The 24,766-nt window shown below is 43.8% G+C and overlaps 1 protein-coding gene across 1 annotated transcript; it reads left to right on the forward strand.

Annotated features, from left to right (window-relative positions):
• The first annotated feature begins 1,717 nt into the window (after window positions 1–1,717).
• LOC135517422 (serine/threonine-protein kinase PRP4 homolog) lies at window positions 1,718–23,637 on the forward strand. The gene is made up of 15 exons (XM_064941687.1): window positions 1,718–1,857; window positions 2,413–3,633; window positions 3,809–3,967; window positions 9,591–9,752; window positions 9,861–9,942; window positions 13,815–14,022; window positions 18,723–18,790; window positions 18,964–19,057; window positions 19,317–19,464; window positions 19,852–19,989; window positions 20,200–20,353; window positions 20,609–20,723; window positions 20,834–20,985; window positions 21,132–21,218; window positions 21,522–23,637. The coding sequence occupies exons 1-15, from the start codon at window positions 1,799–1,801 to the stop codon at window positions 21,723–21,725; spliced, it is 3,051 nt and encodes a 1,016-aa protein (XP_064797759.1). The 5' UTR covers window positions 1,718–1,798; the 3' UTR covers window positions 21,726–23,637.
• The last annotated feature ends 1,129 nt before the right edge of the window (window positions 23,638–24,766 follow it).

Raw genomic sequence — 24,766 nt, forward strand, 5'->3', positions numbered from 1 at the left:
GAAACTCTAGCAGGGCAGAAATGAGATGAACTGACTTGTTGGAAAGATGGCATGCTATGATGGTGTCACATTGAGAGTCAATGAGCTCTTCAGTAAGGCTATTCTACTGCAAATGTTTTCCTATAGAGATTGCATGGCTGTCTTCTCGATTTTATACAGTTGTCAGCAATGGGGTGGCACGTAGCCTAGTGGTTAGAGTGTTGGACTAGTAACCGAAAGGTTGCAAGATCGAATCCCGAGCTGACAAGGTAAACATCTGTCGTTCTGCCCCTGAACAAGGCAGTTAACCCACTGTTCCTAGGCTGTCATTGAAAATAAAAATGTGTTCTTAACTGACTTGCCTAGTTAAATAAAGGTAAAAAATAAATAAAAACGAGTGTGGCTGAAATAGCCAACTCCACTCATTTGAATGGGTGTCCACATACTTTTGTGTATTTAGTGTATCTATCAATCCGGTGCTGCATAAAGATCTTTATAAAATGTGTTATGCTAAAATGTGGTTTTCCTTGGTCTGTACTTTCCCTTCACAGAGCCAATGACGGCCTGTCTTTCTCTAGTACAGCAGCATTACGACTGAAATGTCTGACATGACGGTTCTCATTGAAAATGTGATGGAGTGAAATAGGTTTCATGACAGCACGAAATGTCATTACCCATGTTCAACTGAAAGTGCCATCTTCACTTTCTATTTGTGAATATGAAGTGAATAGGGCTTAGGCTGCCTTCTGGCCCATACGACCAAGGTGTAATGGGGTGCTCTTCTCATTATGAATACAGTGTAAATTAAAACTGTCTTGTACAGTACAAATCACAACAAGATGCCCGACATCTAGTTATTCTTATTGTGTTACTTTTTTATTATTCCTTTTTATTTTAACCTACTTGGTAAATATTTTCTTCTTCTTGAACTGCACTGTTGGTTAAGGGCTTGTAAGTAACATTTAAATTTTTACAGTTGGACTTTTGCCTATGTAGATACATTGAAACAATGCACTCTATTTAGACTATAAATACAAATGTTGCACAAATTCATTGAGAAAGTGGAAGAAGCTTTGGATGGTGGGGGTGGAGGATGAATGATGCCATTCATCATCATCTTGGGACTTTTGGGGGGGGAACAGCTCTATGATATTTCCCTCATGCTTAAAAACTGACCGGGAGAGGGGATTTTTGCATGCGCTACAGACGGCTATATCGGTCCTCTAATACAGGAATATAATCCCAACGTAAAATGATATCTATTATTTTATTCTGATTTTTCAGGGGGTGCTGAAGCACCCTCAGCACCTCTACTTCCCGCGGCTATGGGTATACAGGTCTATAATCTCTACAGACTGTAACTGTACTGTGAAGAGGTAAAGAAAACGCTTCTCTATTGTAATCTTGTTCTGCTCTTATAGGGTGATGTTAGTTCAGAGAGGCTGTAAAACATACATTTTTATTTTTTCAGAGTGGCTGTAAGAGAGAAGGAACTTTCCAAAGTGATTGTGAGTGACAGAATCCCCAGTGGAGGGAGTGCCTGAGAATACCCTGGTTTTAGGTTTTGCTTTTAAACTATGAATAACTGTAGCTGAGAATAGACCAACACTTGTCGAGAAATTTTACCAGCCACTTTCCCCTTGCCACTGTCAGCATTCTCTCAAACATCACTGTCCCCTAGTGGACAAAATGATACTTTTAGCGCTTTCAGTCAGCCCAGTACGTCGTGGCTGCTGTAGAGGGCAGAAGTACAGTTTTTTTTGCAGTTGTGTGTCCTGTGTACAATACATTGAAGGAAGAAACACCCCGGCTTAGGAAAATGGCCGATGTAGAGATGGATATCGCGTCTAACAGAATGAATAACGGAAACGAGCACGTGTAAGACATTTTAGAAGATTAGACGACCATGCAACTTATTTGTAGTACTTTCACCCGATTCAGTGCTTTTGGCAAGTCGACGTTGTCGTCGGTGTATCTGTTTTCTGCAGCGTTGAAACAGTATCAGGCTAGCTAAATAGAGCTAGCCTGCTAACTCTTAGCTATCCCAGTGTTCGAAAGGCTTTGCTGACATGTTTAAATGTTTTCTATAGCGAAACCATACCATAAACCAATCAAACCCGAGTGTCCTAAAATGCAACTTAACATTCTAGTTAACTCGCTAACTATCTGGCTAGCTATGCTTATTGCATACGTAGCTAAGAAGCTAACATAGCAAGCTAGCCATTGTTTGCTACAGTAGCTTGCTAGCGCGTTAGCTAGCGGTCAGCTAACTAGCTGACTTGGCGGTCAAGTCGGGAAGCAAGGATAGCTAGCAGTTACAGATTTGTTTGTTGTGTTAAAAGTCATATTTTGGACAATTCATGTTGTAGCTAGCCAAGTTACAAAAAAATGGTTTGGTTTAAATTATATATTTTACCAATCTTTGTACCTTAGGAAAGAAGATTTGGAGAGCCATGACAAGAGTGGGAGTGAGGAGGAGAGTGGTGAGAATTCAGAAGAAGAAGAGCGGGAGGAGAAAGAAGTTGGGGAGGGGGAAGCAGAAACTAACGGAGAAAAGACATCGAAGGTGTCCAAACATCACAGCAGTGGCAGCAAACACAAGAAGAAGAAACACAAACACCGCAGCAAGCACAAAAAACACAAGCACGTGTCCGAAGAGGACAAGGACCGAAAGCGCAAACATCGACACAAACACAAGAAACACAAACGTAAAGATGGCTCCTCTTCTTCCGCCCCTGGCATCAACAGCGCCTCCAGCCAGAGAAAGACTCACATCTCCCCTTCATCTGATGACAAGGCCTTATTGGAGGAGTTGGAGAAACAGAGGGCCATGATTAAAGCTGAGCTGGACAGCCAGGTGATGGAGGGGGGTAAGGTGCAGTCAGGCATGGGCCTCATCCTACAAGGTTATAACTCTGGCTCTGAGGAGGGAGACGGAGAGGGCAGGGTCCGAAATGGGGAGCAGCGTCAGAAGGGCAGTATGGGGAAACCCCCCTCCCCCAGGGGTAGGAGTGGTAAAGCCAGACGGGACTCCACAGAAGCCAGCAAGTCCAGCTCTAAGCGCCACAGTCGGAGCAAATCCAAGGAGAGGACAGGCAAGGAATCCAAGTCGGACAAAACAACCAAAGGCAGCAAAGATGTGGCCGCCAAAGGCCGTGGCCGCAGCAAATCAAAAGAGAGGAAGCGTTCCCAAAGCGGGGGCAGGTCTAAAGAGAGAAACAAGAAGTCTCCTTCCCCCTCCAGCAGGAGGGCAGAGCAGAGGAGCGGCCGCTCAGACAAACGCTCTTCGCCCCAGCCTGACGACAGACCAAACACGGAGCGTGGCAGCCGGAGGTCCAGATCACGGGAGCGTCCAGGGCGGTCGGAGTCAGAAAGAGAGCGAGACAAGAGGCCGACAAAGTCACCTTCCAAGGATGCTTCGTCAGGGAAAGAGAACCGCTCTCCCCACAGGCGAGGAGGAGGAGTGGCCATTAGCCCCTCGAGGAGACGCAGCGCCTCCCCACGCCCCACCAGAGACTCCCAGCAGGCATCCGCTTCCACCTCCAAACAGGGCTCTCCTTCAAGATCAGCCAGGTCCCCAGCAAGGAGAGGCCGCAGTCGCTCCCCAGATGCCAGGAGGAGGGATGCTGATAGACAGGGCTCCTCACCACTCCGGTCTGTTTACTATGGATTAACCTGCAGTCCACCCCCTTATTGTCCTATACCAAACAACAGTAGTGGTCTGTACATGGCATGGGCAACTATTTGAGGGTGCATACTGTTTTAGGATGGGGCATTAAGAATGTGCTGCTATCCACTGATCTTCTAAACTTTATATTCTCTCCCACAGAAAGCGAATACGCCCAGAAGCAGGGCCAGGGGGTAGAGCGAGGTCACGGGAGACCAGCCCCAGAGGTGCTCCCCAACGTCGCAGGATGAGCCGCTCACCCTTCAGAAGAAGGTCCCCCTCGCCCTTCCGGAGACGGAGCAGGTCTCCAATGAGACGCAGGTGAGATGGGACAAGCTGAAACTTGTGGATGTGCTGAGCCAAATTAAATCTGCAGGGGCTTCTTCAAGCCTCCAGAAGTTAAGATGATGCCTGTAAACAATTGCTTTTGCAAAAGCTAATATGCTGACCACACCGCTCGCGTCGCACTGCAAAATAAATGTACACATACATGTTATTCAATCATTTCACCCACACTGCTTGCGCGTGCCAATGAGCGTCTGCGTTGCCAAGCGCTAAAATAGAAGTCAGTTCTATTTGTGACGCTGAACGCAAGACGCAAGTCCTGCCTCTCCCATATCCTCATTGGTTTATAGAAGCAGATAACTACGTGCCATCTTGTCATTGGTTATACCTAAATGACAACCTGGCCAAGATAAAGCTTAGCAGTGTGAACAGACAACACAGAGTTACACATGGAGTAAACAATTAACAAGTCAAAAACACAGTACAAAAAAAAGGCGAGTCTATATACATTATGTGCAAAAGGCATGAGGAGGTAGGCGAATAATTACAATTTTGCAGATTAGATGATCAGATGGTCATGTACAGGTAGAGATACTGGTGTGCAAAAGAGCAGAAAAGTAAATAAATAAAAACAGTGTGGTGATGAGGTAGGTGAAAATGGGTGGGCTATTTACCAATAGACTATGTAGCCTGGAAGGAGGAGAGATGACTAGAAACGATTCGATTGACCGTTTTACATTTGAAGTCAGAAGTTTACATACACTTAACAAATTGTTCAACCACTCCACAAATTTCTTGTTAGCAATCTATAGTTTTGGCAAGTCGGTTAGGACATCTACCCTGTGCATGACACAAGTAATTCTTCCAACCAATTGTTTACAGACGGATTATTTCACTTATGATTCACTGTATCACAATTCCAGTGGGTCAGAAGTTTACATACACTAAGTTGACTGTGCCTTTTAAACAGCTTGGAACATTCCAGAAAATGTCATGGCTTTAGAAGCTTCTGATATGCTAATTGACATAATTTGAGTCAATTGGAGGTGTACCTGTGGATGTATTTCAAGGCCTACCTTCAAACTCAGTGCCTCTGCTTGACATCATGGGAAGATCAAAAGAAATCTGCCAAGACCTCAGAAAAAATATTGTAGACTTCCACAAGTCTGGTTCATCATCCTTGGGAGCAATTTCCAAATGCCTGAAGGTACCACTTTCATCTGTACAATCAAGTATAAACACCATGGGACCACGCAGCCGTCATACCACTCAGGAAGGAGACGCGTTCTGTCTCCTAGAGATTAACGTACTTTGGTGCGAAAAGTGTAAATCAATCCCAGAACAACCGCAAAGGACTTTGTGAAGATGCTGGAGGAAACGGGTACAAAAGTATCTATAGCCACAGTAAAACAAGTCCTATATCGACAACCTGAAAGGCCGCTCAGCAAGAAAGAAGCCACTGCTCCAGAACCACTATAAAAAGCCAGACTATGCTTTGCAACTGCACATGGGGACAACGATCATACTTTTTGGAGAAATGTCCTCTGTCTATAATTACCATCATTATGTTTGGAGGGGAAAGGGGGAGGCTTGCAAGCCGTAGAACACCATCCCAACTGTGAAGCACGAGGGTGGCAGCATCATGTTGTTGAGGTGCTTTGCTGCAGGAGGGACTGGTGCACTTCACAAAATAGATGGCATCATGAGGTGGGAAAATGATGTGGATATATTGAAGCAACATCTCAAGACACCAGTTAAAGCTTGGTTGCAAATGGGTCTTCCAAATGGACAATGACCCCAAGCATACTTCCAAAGTTGTGGCAAAATGGCTTAAGGACAACAAAATCAAGGTATTGGAGTGGCCATCACAAAGTCCTGACCTCAATCCTATAGAACATTTGTGGGCAGAACTGGAAAAAGCGTGTGTGAGCAAGGAATCCTACAAACCTGACTTAGTTACACCAGTTCTGTCAGGAGGAATGGGCCAAAATTCACCCAACTTATTGTGGGAAGCTTGAGGAAGGCTACCCAAAACGTTTGACCCAAGTTGAACAATTTAAAGGCAATGCTACCAAACACTAATTGAGTGTATGTCAACTTCTGATCCACTGGGAATGTGATGAAAGAAATAAAAGCTGAAATAATTCTCTATTCTGACATTTCACATTCTTAAAATAGTGGTGATCCTATCTGATGTAAGACAGGGATTTTTTACTCTGATTAAATTCAGGAATTGTGAAAAACTGAGTTTAAATGTATTTGGCTAAGGTGTATGTAAACTTCAACTGTATGTGTGAATTAATTGTCGGAGTAGAGGACCTTGTGCATTTCAGGTAAAATAACAACTCAACGTTTATCCAAGGACAAAGTAGCTAGCAACAGCAAGCTAGGCAAATAGAACAAATTAGCTTTTCGACCTGTCCACAAATTAATATAATTGGTTCAGAGTTTGTCTTGATATTTCAACCTGCATGTCGTGATTGTTTGGTGTGGGGGGGGACAAAAATCAATTTGCGCACGTCTGTTTTGGGTACGGTGTAATGGGGAGCCTAATAAAATACTAATAGTATAATATTGTATTACTTTTACAGATACTGGATCTGCGTAGCTAGTTGCAATTATTGTCATCAAATATGCAGGCAATGCTGTCAAGTTCATGTTTTGAATATCCCTATATTTCTGTTGTTACGGGGTTATCACTCTGTTATTGGGGCATCTGCGCAGGAGTCTGGGGGTAGATGAACCTGGCCTGAGTGCAATGGAAACCATGTAGTGTGCTATTATGGTCTAGTAAACGTTGTTAAACTGGAACCTTGGCGTTGTGTCATTTCGAGTTAACATTGGTAGCAGAGGATGGCTAATAACTACAATGTGCTACCTCGGTTCGACAAGAAGAGGTCGTATGAAAGATGGAAACATTAACTTGGAATCTGGACATAAGTTACTAATCTGGACAAGAAAAAGCAAGCACTTGTGGAGGTATTATTGCTCGAGGGAAGAGCGAGAGATACAGCACTGGAAATATCCATTGAGGATTTGAACAAGGATGGCGGTATTGGTACTTTGATTAGAGCAGTGGATTCTGTGTTTCTTAAAGAAGAGAGAGACCGTAACCATGACAGTGTTACTAGAGATATTTCGGTTGCAGTGACGGACTACATAATTGATTTCCATCAGAGGTACAATAGGATGCGTAAGTACGACATGTTTCTTCCGGATGCAGTGTTAGCTTTCAAGTTTCTAGATACTGCCTGTCTGGATGGTGGGGAGAAACAGTTGGCTTTGACTGCTTGTACCGTGGTGACTTTTGTGTCAATGAAGTCGGCACTAAAAATACTTTTGGGTGAAAAGACGTCTGTCGCGCCAATAACGGATGGAATGCAAGTGAGAGATGCAGCATATTACACTGAGAGGCAGAGAAAAGGTGCCAACAACCAGAAGAGGGCGCCATTGCCCGGAACAAATCCACTAGACAAATATGGAAGGAGATCAAAATGTGCCATTTGTCAAAGCACTTACCATTGGGTTAGACTGTCCTCATAAAAATGAACAAGTTAAACTAACAGAGGAAAATGTATACAGAGAGAGCAGTGTAACATTACACTGTTTTCAAACAAATCTGATGCTGAGATCTTTATAGTTGAATCCTTAGGATTGTGATTGATACTGCATGTACACGCATAGTGTGTGGTGCCAAATGGCTTGATAGATATGTCAGTGAACTAAATATGAAAGAAGTACAAAATATGATTGACACACCAAGCAACAGCTTTCCAATTTGAAGATGGTAGAATCGTCCATTCTAACGAGTTAAGTTACCAGCAAGAATTGGTCAGACTATCACCTTGAAACAGAGGTGGTCCCTACAGATATCCCCTTACTATTAAGCAAAGCTTCCCGCAAGAAGACAGGGGCTGTACTAGACATAAAAGATGACAAGGCATTGATGATTCAACAACCAGTGACCCTTGAACTTACTACCTCATGCCACTATTGTGTAAACATTTTAGACAAAGACCTCACACATGTAAAAATGAGATTCTGACAGTCACAGAGAACATGAACACAAAGGAAAAACACAAAGTATTGTTAAATACATGGACAGAGAAAGTGGTATTCCAGATGCAGCAACCGTCATTGGACGAGCAGGAAAAGCCAAAGGAAAACACCAGAACTTGTACAACTTGCAGTACTCTGACCCAGCTACACTTTCTGGTACAACAGGGACAGCTGATCTGTCACTTGTAGATAATCACAGAATTGAACTAATGGAAAATTGAGAAAAAACAGGAATGACATTCAAAATGATGTACTTGAAACAAGGATGTGTCATTTGACTCAGCTAAGCTAGATGAGCTCAGTAATTGGAGGAGAAATGGAGTGTTTGAGGAAGTCAAAGACATTGGCCAAAAATGTGTCTCAAGGTGGGTGTGTACCCTTAAATAATCCTTAACTGGAATAGTGCCAAAAGCACGTCTAGTGGCTAGAGGTTTTGAGGCGCTGGCTGCTAAAGAACTCCCAAAAGACTCACTGACGTGCCTCAGTCACTCAGATTGCTAATGATCAAGACCGTGATCTGCCAGAAAAAAATGGAACCTTCACTCCATAGACATCAAATCTGCATTTTTGCAGGGAACAGAGCTGTCAAGGGACATTTACATCTGACCTCCGTCCGTCTGAAGCTAAGAGCGAAGGAACACTGTGTAAACTAAAACGGTGTGTATGGCCTGGCAGATGCATCACTCTACTGGTACAACAAAGTCAAGGCAACAAGTGGAAACATGTCACAAGTGGATCCTGCAGTCTTCTATTGGCTTGATCAAGACTGCAATGTGACTGGAGTACTTGCCTGTCATGTTGATGACTCATCTGGGGTGGCTCACAGACCTTTGCTACAACTGTGATTCCACACCTCCAAAGCTCTTTTTTTCCAGGTCGGCCGTGAGGAGCATGATCATTTTTATGTTGGCATAGAGTTTATTACAGTTGATGGAACAATACTAATGCAACAGGAAAGCTATATCAATAATCTTCAACCTATCCACATGGATTCTTCAAGTGCCGTACAAAGGAATTCCCCCCTCTGTGGAATTGAAGCTGATCAATTGAGGTCAAAGATAGGTCAAATTCTATGGGTTGCTATACAGAGTAGACCTAATGTAATGCTTGATGGCTGCAACTTGGCATCCAACACAAAACACTCCGCTGTACAAACCATTCATGAGGCAAACAAAGTTGTTCGTAAACTGAAATCACAACAGGTGACTAAAGTTTCAGCATGTTGGAAAAGATGACTCTCTGAAACGAGTTGTCTTCAGTGATGCTTCCCTAGGGAACCTTACAGATGGAGGCACACAAGGTGGACATCTAATCGTGTAAAGGGGTGAAGGAGGAAGATTCTCATCTGTTGGCAGTCAAAAAGGATCAGATGAGTTGTCCGAAGCACACTTGCTGGAGAAACATGTAGTGTGCGAACACGGTTTAGTAAACATTGTTAAACTGGAACCTTGTCGTTGTGTCATTTTGAGTTAACACTGTCATGGTAGTGGTAAGATGGTTTCCTTACAGATTATGTCTGGTTCTAGTGATGAAGCTTTGGTGATGTCAGAGTATGAGGCTCATTGGCCAAGGTTGTCTAAATATATGTTGTGCACTGCAGGTCGCCGGAAAGAGACCGATACGGCCGTCTCAGACAGTACGGCCGGCGCTCCAACTCCCGGGACCGGGACAGGAGGAGGAGACATGGCCGGGACGAGGACAAGTTCAAGGGCAGCCTCTCTGAGGGCATGAAGGCCGACAAGGAGTCCTCCGAGGAGGAAGTGTGAGTAGAGGGTGAACACCCACACACAAACAGACAAATGCTACACTGCAATATGGTAGTTATCTGGGTGATTATGTGTTTTTGTAAGTGGGTTAATTTTTTTACCAGGCTTGAGGACTTCGACGGTGAGGAGGTGGATGAAGAGGCCATCATAGAGCAGCGCCGGCAGCAGCGCATGGCTATCGTCCAGGTCAGTTCCCCATCCCTCATCCAGGGCTCCAGACTAACATTTCTCCCTGGTGGCACTGGTGGCACAAACTTTTTCAGTTTGTGGCATCACGCAATAGAAACATGAAGTAATCACTTATAAAGTAATTCAGTGTTTTATTAAGAGGTCTAATAGGCTACTTAGATGGTATTACAGAAATAAATTGTTTCATGTAACACGTCCATACAGGAATGCATGAATCGAGATATTTTGATGTGTAACCTAGTCCAGTGATTTTCAGGAGTTATATTTAACTGTTAATACAGGACTCAAGAATTTTGTTTTGTTCAACAGAGATGTATTTGACTACGTAGACTCATTTATTTGGCGCTAAATGACCACCTAATAAGTGGAAACTCAAACGCATTAGCTAGATTGCTAACTCTAAACAGAATTGGTGTCCACGGGCCCATAAAAATGTGTAGTCTTCAATTAATTTCTCATTAAGTTTTAAAACGTTTTAAATTCAGTTTGCAGAGGTCTTAAAAAATGTGACGGGGATGACTTCAGTGTTTCCGTTATATTGTGCCGGTGCTGCTTAATTGTTCCACCGCGGCAGAAAAAACATCAAATAATACTTGAGATCCACTTCCTAGGTTTTCGAGAGCTATCCAGCCATGTGCACATTAGGGCTGACCCCATTTAATTGACTGTTTGGTCGATAAGCTGTTGGTGTACCGATCATTTTTCAGTCAAATCAAACTTGATTTATCACAATACAAGACCTTACTGTGAAATGCTTACTTACAAGCCCTTATCCAACAGTGCAGTTTAAAAAATAAATAATAATAAATAAACTAAAGTTACACTAACATAACATTAAAAAGGCTATATACAGGGCACCAGTACTGAGTATGGGTGAAGTGACTGCATAGATAAACGGCGAGTAGCAGCAGTGTACAAAACAAATGGGGGGGCCGTCAATATGATAGTCCAGTGGCCATTTTAATAATAATTCAGCAATCTTATGGCTTGGGGGTAGAAGCTGTTAAGGAGCCTTTTTGGTCCTAGACTTGGCCTTCTGGTACCGCTTGCCGTGCAGTAGCAGAGAAAACAGTCCATGACTTGGGTGACTCAAGTCTGACAATTTTATGGGATTTCCTCTGACACCGCCTATTATATTGGTCCTGTGTTGCTGGAAGCTTGGCCCCAGTGATTTGCTGGGCCGTACGTACTACCCTCTAGCGTCTTGTGGTCGGATGCCAAGCAGTTTCAATACCAAGCGGTGATGGAGCCAGTCAAGATGCTCTCATTGGTGAAGCTGTTGAACTATTTGAGGATATCAGGGCCAATGCCAAATATTTTTAGCCTCCTGAGGGGAAGAGGTGTTGTCGTGCCCTCTTCATGACTGTGTTGGTGTGATTGGACCATGATCGCTCCTTAGTGATGTGGACATCGAGGAACTTGAAGCTCTCGACCTGCTCCACTACAGCCCAGTTGATGTGAATGGGGGCATGCTCGGCTCTCCGTTTCCTGTAGTCCACGATCAGCTCCTTTGTTATGCTGACTGTCTCATCATCATCGGTGATCAGGCCTACCACCGTCATGTGGTCTACCAACTTAATGATGGTGGTGGAGTCGTATGCGGCCACACAGTCGTGGGTGAACGGAGTACAGGAGGAGACTTAGCACGCACCCCTGAAGGTCCCCCGTGTTGAGGGTCAGTGTTGCGAATGTGTTGCCTACCCTCACCACATGGGGTCGGCCCGTTAGGAAGGCCAGGATCCAGTTGCAGAGGGAGGTGTTTAGTCCCAGGGTCCTTAGCTTAGTGATGATCTTGGATGGCACGCTGGTGTTTAACAGTGAGCTGTAATCAGTGAACAGCACTCTCACGTAGGTGTACCTTTTGTCCAGGTGGGAAAGGGCAGTGTGGAATGCAATAGATTGTGTCATCTGTGGATCTGTTGGGGCGGTATATGAATTGGAGTGGGTCCGGGGCGATAGTCATTTAAAAAGGATACCTTGGCGTTCTTGGGCACAGGGACTATGCTAGTCTGCTTGAAACATATAGCTATTACAGACTGGGTCAGGGAGAGGTTGAAAATGTTGAAGACACTTGCCAGCTGGTCAGCGAATTCTCTGAGAATGCATCTTGGCAATCCGCCTGGCCCTGCGGCCTTGTGAATGTTCACCTATTTAAAGGTCTATGGACAGCGTGATTACGGAGTCGTCCAGAACAGCTGGTGCTCTCGTACATGGTTCAGTGTTGCTTGCCTCAAAGCGAGCACAGAAGGCATTTAGCTCATCTGGTAGGCTTGCGTCACTGGGCTGCTCGTGGCTGGGTTGCCCTTTGTAATCCATGATTGCTTGCAAGACCGATGTAGTAGGTGCCGGTGTAATAGGATTCAATCTTAGTCCACTATTGTTTGGTCGTTGGATGGCGTAGCAGAATTTTTTTTATAAGCGTCAGGATTTGTATCCCGCTCCTTGAAAGCGGCAGCTCTAGCCAGCTCTAGTCCGGAACCTGCTGGTTTTCTGTCCCAGCTGACAACTAATTGCACCAACCCGATGTCCCAGGTCTTAGTCTCTGATTAGAGGGAACATTGAAAAAGCGCAATGTAATTGGCTCCGAGGTCCAGAGTTGAGTTTGAAGGGCCGAGGCCAATATGCACACACAAAAAAACATGCAGGCAAATGAATCTCTAAAGAGTCAAAAATATATCTGATTACTGTGGATCGTATCAAAATATCCATGCTTTCTCTGAACATGTTAGATGAAATAGATAACTTCTTTCATGTCTGTCTTGGCAGTGAAAAGAGTCAGTCTAGAGCCCTCCTGTTTAGCTGACTTGCGTCAAAGTATAGTCATTTGATACCTGATTCACTGAATGAGGGAATTACTTTATTAGACTTTTTGGTTATAGGCTAATGTTCTAATGTAAAGGCATGGCACCTCGAAGAGAGCTACAGGGTGTATATGCTTCTGTTCCAGCCCTATTCTAACACACCACCAGAATCTACAAATCAACTACTCAACAGGATGAGTTTTATACAGTAACAGTGCTGTATATTTGACTTTAAGGATTTTTTCCACGGTGATATCGTTATAGTATTGAGTATCAAAAGCCGGTAATGGTATTGAAGACAAAATTCTGAACACTTTGTGTTTTTTGATCTGGCTAATGATTAGCTCTTTGTGGTAGTCAAACAAATGCAGATGGGAAACCCCCTGCTTCAGCCAGCTATAGCCTAACCACTATACTACTATATCCAAGGCTCCAGGAGAATGCGCATTGCTAAAATAGCACACCTGCCTGCTAATAAGAGCCATGTAGGCAATAGACTCAGGTGAAGGAGTTAGCCCCCAAAATACTAATTTTTGCCAACATGGGCTCATTTCTGGAAAGGAATATTTGCAGGAGTGTTGCTCACGCAGACCTCAAAATTGGTATGAAATGGCATTCCAAGTGGCATTAAAAAGGTTGTCTTAAATTCAACTTCATGTAACCTGCAGATATCCTGATTAATCTTATCTTAACAGGAATCGTGAGGATAATGTTTGATTGTTTGACCAAAACATGGTTTTGGCTCCTTAAAAATAAAATGACGTTTGGAGTGAGGTGACCATGTCGAATGGGCAGCTCGCACAGATGCGGCCAACTACAAGTCGCTAAATGAGACTACATGGTTAAGTCTGGAGCCCTGATCATCACATCTGCTGTTGAGCTGTGCATAGCTGTTGCAGGGATCCCCAGCCCAGTGTTTCATATTTGGCTACTACTCCAATATAGGATGTTTTCTGATTTGCCTTTTCATTATTGAAATTGACCCCCTCAACCCATATCTTGTTTTTACTTAATTCCATTGTTGTGACCACTCTATACCTGGCACTACCTCTCTCTCTCCCTGTGCAGAAATACCGTGGCGGCAACGAGGACAGCATGGCGTCCATGGCGTCGGAGCCCAGCAGCCCGCAGAGCAGCACACGGAGCCGCTCGCCCTCGCCAGACGACATTCTGGAGCGTGTGGCGGCCGACGTCAAGGAGTACGAGCTGGAGAATCTGGACACGTTTGAGGAGAACATCAAGGCCAAGCAAGGCCTCATCACGCAGGAGAAGGATGGTGAGTGAAGGGATTCAGGTTGGGAGAAAATAAAGGGAATATAGGGAATAGGGTGCCATTTGGTCTGCTCTGTATTGCCGTCTCAAAATATTAGCTCCTGTGCAATGTGCAATCTGGGTGGGTCATCTTGGTGATAACTTTTTATGTTCTTAGTTTTTGAAGTTTACAGGTGTTCTTTAGTAATACAGGTTATTTGCTGAATGTGCCCGAATTAGCTGTAACTGTGGCCGTGTCTAGACTTGACAGTTCATACAGCTTTAGTATTCTGATCATAGAGTTCTGATCATGGAATGTATCTTCAACTATATTTTGAATGTGCGTACCGTGTCCACAGTGTGTCTGGATTCCCTTTTCCCGCGCTATATTCAGACTTTATTTAACGAGGCAAGTCAGTTAAGAACACATTCTTATTTTTGATGACGGCCTAGGAACGGTGGGTTAACTGCCTTGTTCAGGAACAGAACGACAGATTTTTACCTTGTCAGCTCAGGGATTCAATCTTGCAACCTTGCAGTTAACTAGTCCAACGCTCTAACCACCTGCCTCATGAGGAGCCTGCCTGTTACGCGAATGCAGTAAGAAGCCAAGGTAAGTTGCTAGCTGGCATTAAACGTATCTTATAAAAAACAATCAATCATAATCACTAGTTATAACTACACATGGTTGATGATATTACTAGTTTATCTAGCGTGTCCTGCGTTGCATAAAATCGATGCGGTGCGCATTTGCGAAAAAGGACTGTCTTTGCTCCAACGTGTACCTAACCATAAACATCAATGCCTTTCTTAAAATCAATACACAGAGGTATATATTTTTAAACCTGCATATTTAGCTCAAAGAATGGTTAGCAGGCAATATTGACCAGGTGAAATTGTCACTCTTGCGTTCATTGCACGCAGAGTCGGGGTATATGCAACAGTTTGGGCCATCTTGCTCATTGTGAACCAGAATTTTATGTAATTATGACATAACATTAAAGGTTGTGCAATGTAAAAGCAATATTTAGACTTAGGGATGCCATCCGTTAGATAAAATACTGAACGGTTCTGTATTTCACTGAAAGAATAAACGTTTTGTTTTCGAAATGATAGTTTCCGGATTCGACCATATTAATGACCTAAGGCTCGTATTTCTGTGTGTTATTATGTTATAATGAAGTCTATGATTTGATAGAGCAGTCTTACTGAGCGGTGGTAGGCACCAGCAGGCTCATAAGCATTCATTCAAACAGCACTTTTGTGCGTTTTGCCAGCAGCTCTTCGCAATGCTTCAATCATTCAAGCTAGTTAGTGGGGTGCGCGCTAATAGCGTTTCAAACGTCACTCGCTCTGAGACTTTGAGTAGTTGTTCCCCTTGCTCTGTATGGGTAATGCTGCTTTGAGGGTGGCTGTTGTCGATGTGTTCCTGGTTCGAGCCGAGGTAGGAGCGAGGAGAGGAACGGAAGCTATACTGTTACACTGGCAATACTAAAGTGCCTATAAGAACATCCAATAGTCAAAGGTATATGAAATACAAATCGTATAGAGAGAAATAGTCCTATAATTCCTGTAACTACAACCTAAAACTTCTTACCTGGGAATATTGGAGACTCATGTTAAAAGGAACCACCAGCTTTCATATGTTTTCACGTTCTGAGCAAGGAACTTAAACATTAGCTTTCTTACAAGGCACATATTGCACTTTTGCTTTCTTCTCCAACACTTTGTTTATGCATTATTTAAACCAAATTGAACATGTTTCATTATTTATTTGAGGCTAAATTGATTTTATTGATGTATTATCTTAAGTTAAAAGAAGTGTTCAATCAGTATTGTTGTAATTGTCATTATTACAAATAAATGTAAAAAAAAATCAGCCTATTAATCGGTATCTGCTTTTTTTGGTCCTCCAATAATCTGTATCGCCGTTGAAAAATCATTATTGGTCGACCTCTAACAACACAACCAAAACTGATGACAGAAGCTAACTAGCCAGCTAACCTCTCGCTAGCTAGCCATCAATGCTAAAGGGATTACACATGGGTCGATATAACTCCAGCCAACTTCTTATATTTATTGGCTAGCATTTTTGAGGTAGCAAACACATTCCTCTAACACTAGGAACGTATTTCCTCCCACTTTATAATGAAAAGGTGCCTCTCGGTCCCAAAACACAGGTTTTCTGGAGACTTTTGGAAGGAGTGTTGATGACGTTGCCACTGTATGCACTTTTGATAGCCTGATTGCATATAGACTGAGGAGAAATCCACACACAATGTATCCCAGACCACCTCCCTTACCATCTGGTCAGCCAGATCTGAACAAAATCGGACCCGCAAAAAAACCAGTCCCAACATCAACAGTGAAGAGATGACTCTGGGATGCTTGCCTTCTCGGCAGAGTTGCAAAGAAAAAGCCATATCTCAAACTGGCCAATGTCTGTGTTCTTTTACCCATCTTAATCTTTTATTTTTATTGGCCAGTCTGAGATATTGCTTTTTCTTTGCAATTTTGCCTAGAAGGCCAGCATCACGGAGTCGTCTCTTCACTGCATGGAATAGCCTTAATTTCTCAGAACAAGAATAGACTGACGAGTTTCAGAAGAAAGGTCTTTGTTTCATCCATTTTGAGCCTGTAATCGAACCCACAAATGCTAATGCTCCAGATACTCAACTAGTCTAAAGGCCAGTTTTATTGCTGCTTTAATTAGCAAAACAGTTTTCAGCTTTGCTAACATAATTGCTAAAAGGTTCTCTAATAATCAATTAGCCTTTCTAAAATTATGAACTTGGATTAGCTAATACAACGTGCCATTGGAACACATGAGTGATGGATGCTGATAATTGGTCTCTGTATGCCTGTGTAGATATTCCATAAAAAAATTAGCTGTTTCCAGCTACAATAGTAATTTAAAACTTTAACAATATCTACACTGTCTTTCTGATCAATTTGATGTTATTTTAATGGACAGAAATGTGCTTTTCAAAAACAAGGACATTTCTAAGTGACCCCAAATGTTTTAATGGTAGTGTAACTATTCAGACCCTTTACTCAGTACTTTGTCGAATCACCTTTGGCAGCAATTACAGACTCGCCTTTTTGGGTATACGGCACAAGCTTGGCACACCTGTATTTACGGAGTTTCTCCCATTCTCTGCAGATCCTCTCAAGCTCTATCCGGTTAGATGAGGAGTGTCGCCGCGCAGCTTTTTTCAGGTCTCTCCAGAGATGTTCGATCAAGTTCATGTCCGGGCTCTGGCTGTGCCACTCAAGGACATTCAGAGACTTGTCCTGAAGCCACTCTTGTGTTGTCTTGGCTGTGTACTTAAGGTTGTTGTCCTGTTGGAAGGTGAACCTTTGCCCCAGTCTGAGGTCCTGAGTGCTCTGGAGCAGATTTTCATCAAGGATCTCTGTACTTTGCTACGTTCATCTTTCCATTGATCCTGACTAGTCTCCCTGTCTATGCCGCTGAAAAACATCCCCACAGCATGATGCTGCCACCACCATGCTTCACAGTAGGGATGATGCCAGGTTTCCTCCAAACGTGACGCTTGGCATTCAGGCTGAATAGTTAAATCTTGGTTTCTTCAGACCAGAGAATCTTGTTTGTCATGGTCTGAGTCCTTTAGGTGCATTTTGGAAAACTCCAAGCGGGCTGTTGTGAATTTTACTGAGGAGTTGCTTCTGTCTGGCCACTCAACCATAAAGGCCTGGAGTGTTGCAGAGATTTGTCCCCTTCTGGATGTTCTCCCATCTCCACAGAGGAACTCTTAAGCTCAGAGTGACCATGGGGTTCTTGATCACCTCCCTGACCATGCCCTTATGCCCCGATTGCTACATTTGGCCCGGGCGGTCAGCTCCAGGAAGAGTGTTGGTTCCAAACTTCTTCAATTTAAGAATAATGATGGACACTGTGTTCTTGGGGACCTTCAATGTTGTAGAAATGTTTTGTGCTTCAACACAATCCTGTCTCTGAGCTTTAAGGGCAATTCCTTCGACCTCATGGCTTGATTTTTGCTCTGACATGCACTGTCAACTGTGGGACCATATATAGACAGGTGTGCCTTTTCAAATCATGTCCAATCAATTGAATTTACCACAGGTGGATGGACTCCACTCAAGTTGTAGAAACATCTCAAGGATGGTCAATGGAAACAGGATGTACCTGGTCTCCATTTCGAGTCTCATAGCAAAGGGTCTGAATACATATGTAAATAAGGTGTTTCTGTTTTTTATTTTGTAATCATTTGCAAAAATGTTTTTTTGATTTACCACTATGGGGTATTGTGTGTAGATTGAGGATTTTTTTCAAATCCCCCTTTTCAAAAATATGGAAGAAGGGGTCTGAATACTTTCCGAATGCCCTGTAAGTGTCAAGTGTAGACACCGCCTTTGTGGCAGACTGGGCTGTGTAATCTCATGTTTCCTCCCTTCCCCTACCTCCAGGGCACCTCTCTTATAAGGTGTGCTGGCATTGACAGGGGATACAGTGCAATGACGCTCTCTCTCTCATGTTTGACACCTTTGTCTCGTGTGGTAGAAAGTTGCAACGTGGTGACGTTACACATATGACCAACATTGACCAAATACGGAGTTGTAAATTAATCTGGTTCCCCAGTGGTCATTAATTTCACGTCATATTTTTGGGCTGTAACATGTGCCGGTTGAAGCATGTTTCCGTTAAGTGTACTAAATCTCTCGTTTCCTCCCTCTGTCTGTCAGGACCCAAAAAGCCCTCGGCCCCTGATATGTTTACGGAGTCGGACGTCATGTTTGAAGCAGCCATTGATGTAAGTCTTACAGGAGCCTCACTCCCCTCCACTGATCTCCAGCCATGTTTATATCTCTGATCTTTAGAGTGCTACTCTGGGCTAAACATGCAAGCCCATCTTCTGAGTGATCTGTCTATGGCAGTAGTTCATTATGCGAGTGTGGTTGAATGTTTGGTCATGTTGGTCTACAGAGTGCCAGGATGAGAGCAGCAGGTGTTGGGGGGAAGGACTTCAAAGAGAACCCTAACCTCCGGGACAACTGGACCGATGCAGAGGGTTACTACCGTAAGTGCCCTTGACTGGACACACTCTTGCAAATGTTACGAATACATCGATGAAAGGCTGCTGAGCTTTTCGCTCTCTCAATCATCCATGTTTGCAAACAGTCCATGTCGTCTTCGTATTCCGCTGTGTATGAGTGCAGTCCTTTTGATTTCACTATTGGTTAATAGTGTTATTTGATGCCTAGTAACTGGATATCTCATTGAGGAAATAGCCAAGACTTTCTAAACATGCCCCTCGTGTCTATCCTACTGTGTTTTAGGCGTGAACATCGGGGAGACGCTGGACAAGCGCTACGACGTGTACGGCTACACAGGCCAGGGAATGTTCAGCAACGTGATCAGGGGCAGGGACACGGCCCGCGCTGGACAGGATGTGGCCGTCAAGATCATCCGCAACAACGAGCTCATGTAGGTCCTCGGGCAGGCAGCCTCAGGACTCAAATGGCACCCCATTCCCCGTGTAGTGTACTACTTTTGACCAGGACTCTGGTCAAAAGTAGTGCACTATGAAGGTATGTAAGGTGTACAAGCTAATTGTTAGTCGCTCTGGATAAGAGAGTCTGTTAAAAGACTAATGGAGCCATTTGGGACGCATCCTGGTTCGCTCATGGTTTGGGGAACATATTGCCTTCGCTACCACATTTGAATGTGCCCTCTCATTAGAAGTATTCTAGCAATGTCTATGTGGATCGTCCAGGGCTTTTTTGGAAAATATATATTTACCTCAATAGAACCTACCTAGATAAATAAACCAATAGATGCTGACCTTGCTGATTTTGTGTTTTGGGTCTCCAGGCAGAAGACTGGCCTGAAGGAGCTGGAGTTCCTCAAGAGGCTCAACGATGCCGACCCAGACGACAAGTTCCACTGCTTGCGCCTGTTCAGACACTTCTACCACAAGCAGCACCTGTGTCTGGTGTTCGAGCCTCTCAGGTACTAACTGGGAGACTACCGCTACTGCACTGTGGCAGTAGTGGGAAATAGCAACCTATTCCTTTTACTACTGCTCAACATTTGTGCACTATAGGGAATAGGGTGTCATTCCATGTCCTCAGTGGCAGGACACACCGCAATGCGTTTTGTCATCTAGCACACTTCTTCACTGGCTCTAACTCATGTCTCTCTGTGAAATGTGTGTCTCAGTATGAACCTGCGCGAGGTGTTGAAGAAGTACGGTAAGGACGTGGGCCTTCACATCAAGGCTGTCCGCTCCTACACCCAGCAGCTCTTCCTGGCACTCAAACTCCTCAAACGTTGCAGCATCCTCCACGCTGACATCAAGCCTGACAACATCCTGGTACGAGGCCCATATTATCATCACATGACTGTTACAACTGCACTGAGGCCGTGTCGTGTTCAACGGCACAAATTGGAAGAAAGAGGACTGAAACTGGGAGAGACTACCTGGATTTGTCCAATAAAAAAACCACTTATTTTCGCTTTGCGTTGAAAAATGTATTGAAGCGTTTTGCGATACTGTGCCGTAATGAATATGACCATGGCCTGAAGGTCCCATCTAACAGTGTCTGTTTCTCGATCTCTCCCCTACAAGGTGAACGAGTCGAAGACCATCTTGAAACTCTGCGATTTTGGCTCGGCGTCCCATGTTGCAGACAATGACATCACGCCGTACCTCGTCAGCAGATTCTACAGAGCTCCAGAAATCAGTACATTTTACTTTGAGATTGTTTGCTTATAACGGTTTAGCTGTAATAGAGCTCTCTGATGTTGTCCCTGCTTGGATCACAGTCCTCATGATGTCTTGTCTCTGTCACAGTCATTGGGAAGCCGTACGACTACAGCATAGACATGTGGTCAGTGGGCTGCACGCTGTATGAACTCTACACCGGCAAGATCCTTTTCCCTGGCTCCTCCAACAACCACATGATCAAACTGGCCATGGACCTCAAGGGCAAGATGCCCAACAAGGTAAACTGTCCACATTACTGGACCTGGCTGTTCTCTCCTAGCCTTAGTCTCTCTCTCTGTTAGATTTTGACAGGAAGTCATAACCTGGGCCATTGTACACTGTGCTGTAGCATACAGATGATTAGTTAAATCTCTTTTGTTCTCAGATGATCCGGAAAGGCCTGTTCAAAGACCAGCACTTTGATCAGAACCTCAACTTCCTCTACATTGAAGTAGACAAAGTGACCGAAAGGGTTTGTATATGTTATACTTTTCAGCTGCTCAGTTGTTGGGGAAATTATCTAAGAAATGGGTTAAAAACAGCTAGATTTACTGAGCTAGTCATGAAGGCTCATTCAGATGCTTCATATTTTTTTTAATAGTTTCTCACTGTGGTCCTCTGTAGCTCGGTAGTGCATGGCTCCAGTATACTGGGTTTGAACCCTGGGACCACCTGTATGTAAAATATATGCCTAAAAGCATCTGCTAAATGGTGTGTGTGTATATATTTATTTATTTCCCTCCATCCTCACCCCACCTCTCTCCACACACCGCAGGAGAAGGTAACTGTGATGAGCACAATCAACCCCACCAAGGACCTGCTGTGTGACATGGTGGGTGGCCAGCGGCTGCCCGAGGAGCAGAGGAAGAAGGTCCTGGTCCTAAAAGACCTGATCGACGGCACGCTGATGCTGGACCCTGCCAAACGCATCAGCATCAACCAGGCCCTGCAGCACCCCTTCATCCAGGAGAAGATCTGAACTCAGACCAGTCCAACAATCAACCAGGCCCTGCAGCTCCCCTTGATCCAGGAGAAGATCTGAACTCAGACCAGCCCAACCATCAACCAGGCCCTGCAGCACCCCTTGATCCAGGAGAAGATCTGAACTCAGACCAGCCCAACCATCAGCCAGGCCCTGCAGCACCCCCTTCATCCAGGAGAAGATCTGACCTCAAACCAGCCCAACCATCAACCAGACCAGCCTTGCCAGGTAGAAATACAAGACCAGACGCCCCATTGAGAATGTTATGGATAAATTGTTTCCCCTATTTTGATTATGATGGGTACGATAACCTGGTATGTTTTAATTGTAAATAAGTAAAATAGACATTCATGAAGAAAAAATAATTTTGATTTATCATAAACCCCACCCCCCTCCGGCGGTGATGCAGCAGTTATGGACTATTTCTATTTAGCTGGCATTGAAGTGAATGACATTAAAATAATAAAATTATTGTAAACATGTCTAATGCATTGTTGAAGTATCTGAGTGTAGGTCGGTTTAGAAATGTGTGTTGTGTACTAGTCGCATCAAGGAGATGCATCATCTTCAACTGTAAAATTTTAATGATCACCAACATTGCTCATTCTGCGACTGTGCATGCTTTTGAATGTGCTCCCCTTCGTTGTGCTCTAGATGTGTCTAGCATAAGCCTGTGTACTGTTAATGCTCTCTGTAACCAGGTTTCCAGCCAACCTTTTTATGCGAGGAAAGTACACGTTAGATACAAAGTGTCAAGACAGGCCGCCTGATGGAAACGGCACGTTTTGTTCGTGAACTTTCCAAAATGTCTGCAAAATAAAACACCAGACAGGGTGGGATGTTTTTGTCGGTAAAATTCATTACGCGAGAAATGGCAGAAACGCCCCCCCCCCCCAGAAATTTATATAATAACCAGTCACGCAATGATTGTCCTCCAACTACGACTCGAGAAAGCATTCAGTTATATAGGCTACAGATAAAATAAGTTATGGTGAACTTCATACGGGGGTGAAAGTGCATGGTGATGAGCTTGATGCTCCTTTCCTAATAAATGTAGAGGGTCTTATTCTGGTGACATGATTGATGCTTGACTGCCATTTGACAAATACAAATAATCTCACTTTTATTCATAATAATCTCATGTCGGTAGCCTAACCGCACTGTATCTGCAAGCTGTTGGCTAAAGCACACGTACTAAGACCAGAGCGGGTACATTCACTATATAATGCAACTTTTGTTGTGCCGAAAACCATCTGTGGAGTTGAAAATGTGATGGAAACCAATTGAACTTATTCTGTACATTTAAATGAACTGCGCTCCACCACGTTCAGCCTTTTATCTGGAACAAGTCATTTTGATGGAAATATCTCTGGTGGGGAAATGTGCATTGGATTGGATGGTAACCTAGTGTGTGTGTGTGCGTCGCAGCATTGATGTCCCACATGATGGCACCACAATCCCCATTTCACAGGTCCCAGGCCTGTGCTTAAGGAATGGACTCAACAGTAGTACTGTACTCCCCTCGAACAATAAGACCGTTCCATTTCAAGGTCGGTCATTGTGTTATTTTACAGAACAGAGCAGCCCCACTGACTCCAACGGTTTCACATATTTCCTCCTCTCTCTGACACGGTCCTGGCTATAGGCTCTCAGATTTAAGTGCCTCCTGTATGAGCCTTGTGTGTAGAACACAGAACAATGCCGGCCTGTGAAAGCCGCCACCTCGTTCTCCTCCCATGTTGTATATATTCCATTGTTGCCACAGTCTTTCTCCATGTTAAAGATTTTCATGTTTGATTTGTTTCTTTTCTCATTGAGGGAAAAAATATTGTGATTTAAGCAAAGAACTGATGTGAAAGAGCACCTTCAGTGCACCACCACTTTTAGTAATAAAATATTTCCTATTCAATATTGTTTTTGTTCCTCTGTTCTCAAGTATAATACAATACAAATGTACACCAGTGTAATTTCTCTATCTATTTCCTGAATTAAGGTAGCCCAGTGGTTAGAGCATTGGGCCAGTAACCGTAAGGTTGCTGGGTCGAATCCCCGAGCTGACAAGGTAAAAATCTGTCTTTCTGCCCCTGATCAAGGCATTTAACCCACTTTTCCCCGGTAGGCTGTCATTTTAAATAAGAATTTGTTTCTTAACTGATTTGCCTAGTTAAATAAATAATTAAAAAAATAAGCATTTCTAATTATTGATGGGGTTCTGTGGCTAAGGCAAATGGATTACTGGGTAGAGGGCATTCTTGTCTTCAGTGTAATTTCTAAGCAATGCCTTGTTGACTTCCTCTGTACGTTTGGATGTTGACTCAGGAAGAGATATTGAAAACATGACCTCGCACTGATGAGTATCCCCATCTATCCATTTACCAGTGAAGTTTTGCCCTGAGAGCACCAACCTGGCCCCTGACTCCCCCTACCATTTGAGTCTGAGGCAGACTGAGGAGACATAGCTAGAGGCAGAGTCATGAAGAAGAGAACTGTCTTTCTAAAGGAGACTGGTCTTCAAAGCCAAAGAGCCCATCTCATGTGTCCAGTTGGAACCATTTTTAGCTCTTCTCATTACTGAAATCTTCTGACGCTAGGTAGTAGGTACCCTTTTGAGAGTCCTCCATTTCCTCTGTGATTGCAGTGGTAAGAGCATTTAGGAAAGGGTCTACCCATCAGTCTCAATGTCCAGTGGAAAGGCAAAGTGATGTGAATCCCGGCTTTGCTTACGTCAAGGGCACCTAAAGGACTTGAAATGGATGCTAATGGGTTGGGTTGCCAATGTTAAAAGATTGGGGGCATTGTGAAATGGCAGATGGTGAAGAGATCAATCCGAGAGATTCGGGGACTGATGAGCCATTACCTTTGATCTCTGGACTGGAGCCACAGAGAATCTACGGAGGGAAAACCGTTGGTCAAAATAAAATCTCAGTGCATCACAGAAGATTGGGGATTCACTGTATTTGCACATTTGCTTATGTATACAATAAAAAGCCAATTAAGATGTTTTTGGACAAACCCAAAGGTAAATGCATTCCTTTATG

This window comes from Oncorhynchus masou, chromosome 28 (assembly GCF_036934945.1).
Source record: "Oncorhynchus masou masou isolate Uvic2021 chromosome 28, UVic_Omas_1.1, whole genome shotgun sequence".
NCBI lineage: Eukaryota > Metazoa > Chordata > Actinopteri > Salmoniformes > Salmonidae > Oncorhynchus > Oncorhynchus masou.